Raw genomic sequence first — 4443 nt, forward strand, 5'->3', positions numbered from 1 at the left:
AAAAAAAAAATTTGTGGTGGGAATTTTGTGGTTGGGCACGGTGGCTCATGCCTCTAATCCTAGCACTTTGGAAGGCCAGGGCAGGTGGATCACTTGAGTCCAGGAGTTTAAGATCAGTCTGGGCAACATGGCGAAATCTCGTCTCTACAAAAAAGTACAAATAAATTAGCCAGGCATGGTGGTGCGTGCCTATAATCCCAGCTGTTCAGGAGACTGAGGTGGGAGAATCGCTTGAGCCTGGGGAGATGTAGGTTGCAGTGAGCTGAGGTCATACCACTGTACTCCAGCCTGGGTGACAGAATGGAAACCTGTTTCAAAAAAGAAAAAAAAAAGAAAAAATCTTGTAATGTTATGAATTTTTATGAGCTTATATTTGTTAATTGTTTTGATTTCTTCTTTGAGTAGTATAATATTAGTTCTTTTTTCATTGTGGAGAACCTACCTGACTCTTTCAGATAGTGGCTTCCTCAGCAAATATGTTCAGCCAAGATACAGAGATGAGATGGACAGTTTTCTTTTCCAAAAATGGGGTTAAGTTTTTCTGTATTCAGAGGAGATGAATGTTGATAAGTTCAGGGTATTTTTTTAGCTTTAATTTCTAACAAAAGTAAACTGTCCAAATTAAACATACAGGGATGCTTGTTTTTAAGAGAAAAAAACTTTAGTAAAGCTTTCATTTTCCCTGGCGTAAGTTATTCTATTTGGGTTTAAGAAAAAGTATGTTTCCCATTTCCCATATTTGTTATTTGTTCTTGCCAATACTTTATTTTAATCAGTGGATTTCCTCTCCCCTCTGCTTCTTTCACATTCTCCACCAGTCAGACACAGTCTTCTGCACCATGGATGGGACCAAATTATGGAGTGCAACCGCCTCAAGGGCAAAATGGCAGCATGTTGCCCAGTCAGCCTTCTGGGTATCGAGTGGCAGGGTATGAAACCCAGTGAAAAAGGACTCCAGAATCTAAAGCCAGTGGCTTGAGGCTACAGGGAGTGTAGTAAAGCCGTTGTTTACTTAAAGATTTATCAAATCAGTCAGTGCAAATGTCAGATACAATGTATTTATTTAAAAGATTCATTTTTAATCATAAAATTACTTATCCACATTGTTTTAAAAAGAAACAAGATGCTGGATGTCTGCCAATTTTTGCCTTCATTACCTTTTTTGATAAAGTTTCTCAGATCCTTGTTTCAAACACAAATGCAGGGATTGCTGCCACTTTTTACCTATTAAGAGGCAGAAAATTGCACAATATTGAACTTTTTTCCACTAAAGTAGTGTGCAGTTATAGTTTGCATTCCTGATATGATTTAAAACGTAATATAAAGATGTTAAAAAAAAAAAACTGTGCAGAGTCTAGAAGTTCTCTGTCATCTTCAGCTTGTGCACAATTCTGTTTTAGGTTAAAAAAAAAAGGTATTATTTGAGCTGTCCCATCTCCACTGTTACCCTTTGGGGTTTTTTAATATAAATTATTAGTTTATGTCATTTTTGTATCTACATCTTTTTTCACAAATTTGTCTTGCCTTATTAAAGTTCTGTAAAATATACTTAAATGGAAAAAATGATGTTCATTTAGATTGAAAACTTTTCTCAGATGGATTGATAATTGCATTCATCTTGTGTTTTATATGAGAAGGTGCCTCAAGAATTCCCTGTTGGATTTGTTTAAAAGAATTTTTATCTTCTGTAATAAACTTTGCTGTGTACCAGGAACTATAAAAACAAAAACTTGTTACTAAAGAAGATATCTGAAATGTGATAAGTTCTTATGCCATGTTAATTTCATGTGTCAACTTCAACATTTACATGTATTATTTCATTATGTAAAATGTTTTAGCAGTTTAATATTTTGCACAGTTAGCAAACTTTGTATGTCATTTCCTTCAAGGTATCATGCAGAGTTTACATGAAATTTATAAGGTTTTAAGTTGTTTGCATGTGAAAATCAAATACATACTTTGGTAGTCTTTGAATACAAAGTCATCTGCTCTTGTTTTTCAAGAATTTTGAGACACAAAGTTGTATGTAAAGGAATATATTAATTTGCCATTTTATAGGTAGATTTGCTCAAAAAGAGTGAATCAACTTAACATGTACAAATGATAGCTGTGAAACTGTAGAATATCTGTGTGTCAGGCTTGGAGTTCATTGTGACCTCCAAATTTTGCCTGAAGGACCAGCTGGGCAAAGCATTTTTTAAATGTTCAGAGGCCAAAAGATAAACAAAAAAAAAAACCTTAAAATCCTACCTCTTTAAACAGCCTTCAAATAAGAGAATCCTCAGTGCAATCATTATTTTGATTCTTTTGGTACCTGTTTTCCTGGAGTTCCCAATTTTATTATTTTGGAGTGGCTCCAAGCATTAAGAGGTTTAATCTTTGATGGCATTGTTCTAGTTTTGAAATTTCTATTGTATTTCAGAGTCTCTTAGAAAACTTGTATGGGAAGTTTCATTTTGTTTTTGGTGGAGGTCACAAACCTCCTTCTTCCTTGACTCAGAGAGGAAAGGTCCCAGTATATATATTTGAATGGTCAGTGGTTTTCAAGACCTTCAGAGAGCTCCCTGCATTTTACCTAGAAACAGAAAAGGCCTGCAAAATCTTAAGTTTCCTGGCCTGCATTTCCCAGGTAGGGGCAGATGACTCCAAGCTGGTCTCTAAGCCAATGCCCTTGTAAACCAGAGTCCAGGAAAGACAGCTCAAGTGTGTAATTCTCTGGAGCTCAGTTCTATGCAGTTGTGTTATTTCATTAAGTCACTGTGTATTTTTTTTTTTTGAGGCGGAGTCTTGCTCTGTCACCCAGGCTGGAGTACTGTGGCTGGATCTCAGCTCACTGCAAGCTCCGCCTCCCGGGTTCACGCCATTCTCCTGCCTCAGCCTCTCGAGTAGCTGGGACTACAGGCGCCCGCCACCTCGCCCGGCTAGTTTTTTGTATTTTTTAGTAGAGACGGGGTTTCACCGTGTTAGCCAGGATGGTCTCGATCTCCTGACCTCGTGGTCCGCCCGTCTCGGCCTCCCAAAGTGCTGGGATTACAGGCTTGGGCCACCGCGCCCAGCCGTCACTGTGTATTTTTAAGTGTTGATACATTAAAAGTCGCTTTATGGAAGATGAGTAAATTTTTTAAATACTTGGAAATTTTATTTCCTTGTTAACTTCTACAGATCAGGGCATGCAACCAAAAGCAGCTTAAATGAAATATTTAAAACAATAAAATATCAGGAAGCTATTTTTAGATTTCTTCTGGCTTATGTTTCTATTTTAGGACCCTCATTTTTCTCCTATTAAAAAAAATTATTTCCTGTACATCTCATGGACTGCAGGGTAAATTATTTGGGCATAAATAATTTAAATAGTTTTCTTTCATTTTGACTATCTCCAGTAACAACAGTTTTTATTAGCCAGCATATTGGCTTATTGCACAAATCTTAAAATGTACATTGACTACTTTTTGAGAAGAAAGTGGTATCAGTACACGTGATGAAAAGGTTACTACTGAACAAATTCACATTTCAGGAACACCTACCTATCTTTGGTTTAAATCTTACTCTTAGTTTTTCAGTCTAAAAATCATACTGGTATTAGTATCAGGTAAGGAAATTAAAAGTTTTTTTAAATGGTTTCATTCTCTGCAATATGCAAAATTTAGATTTTGCTTTCTGGTACTGTAAAGAACCTGAAGTGATTCACACTTAATGGGTCATTAATCCAGTATTCTTTACCCTGAATGTTTGGATATTAAAGTTCCTTTATGTTTTCTATAACCTGTGGGATCTTCTTGCAGTGATTATTGTGTGTGAGATTTTTTTTCATTTTGGTCTAGCCATATTGTTATATTCATTCAGGTATTTGTTAATTTTTTTAAAATCTTACTCCAGAATCAGTGGTTTACATTGGGTTACTGTTTAACACCAAACGGAATTGACATTCTGCAGATTTAATTAATTATGAAACCAGGGTCTCATTTTCCTTGCTGATACTTGTTGAAAATGAGATTCACATTCTAGTCTTTATTTTCCTCCTGTTTTGTCCTTGTGCTTGCTCATCTTCCTTTTATTTGTGTGTTATAGTTCTATTCCATTTGAGAAGGCAGTTGGTAAGAAGTAGAGTCCATGTACAAAGACGGGTTTACTAAGTGCTGTACAGTGGTCCTGAGGTTACAGTTGAATTAGAAAAACAAAATGTACTTATAGGAAATAAGAAAGCAAACCTTTCAAATGAGAGTGATGATTTCTTTAAAAAAAAACAAAAATCTTTTTTTCTCTCTTAAATAATGTTCTTTATTTCACGAAATCTTTTTGGTTTTTTGGGGGTCTTTTTGGTTTTTTTTTTTTTGAGATGGAGTCTCACTTTGTCGCCCAGGCTGGAGTGCAGTGGCGCCATCTTGGCTCACTGCAAGCTCTGCCTCCCGGGTTTACGCCATTCTCCTGCCTCAGCCTCCTGAG

General features: G+C 36.2%; 1 protein-coding gene across 4 annotated transcripts in view; it reads left to right on the forward strand.

Moving 5' to 3' along the window:
- Positions 1–1974, forward strand: part of TIA1 (TIA1 cytotoxic granule-associated RNA binding protein) — a 37172-nt gene extending 35198 nt beyond the window's left edge. For all 4 annotated transcript variants that reach the window (XM_011945237.1, XM_011945238.1, XM_011945240.1 and 1 more), the window contains one exon: positions 819–1974. In XM_011945237.1, coding sequence (XP_011800627.1) covers positions 819–945 — 127 coding nt within the window. In that variant the 3' untranslated portion in view covers positions 946–1974. The remainder of the gene's footprint in view (positions 1–818) is intronic.
- The last annotated feature ends 2469 nt before the right edge of the window (positions 1975–4443 follow it).

The sequence above is a fragment of the Colobus angolensis genome, unplaced genomic scaffold (assembly GCF_000951035.1).
Source record: "Colobus angolensis palliatus isolate OR3802 unplaced genomic scaffold, Cang.pa_1.0 Scaffold24, whole genome shotgun sequence".
Classification (NCBI taxonomy): domain Eukaryota; kingdom Metazoa; phylum Chordata; class Mammalia; order Primates; family Cercopithecidae; genus Colobus; species Colobus angolensis.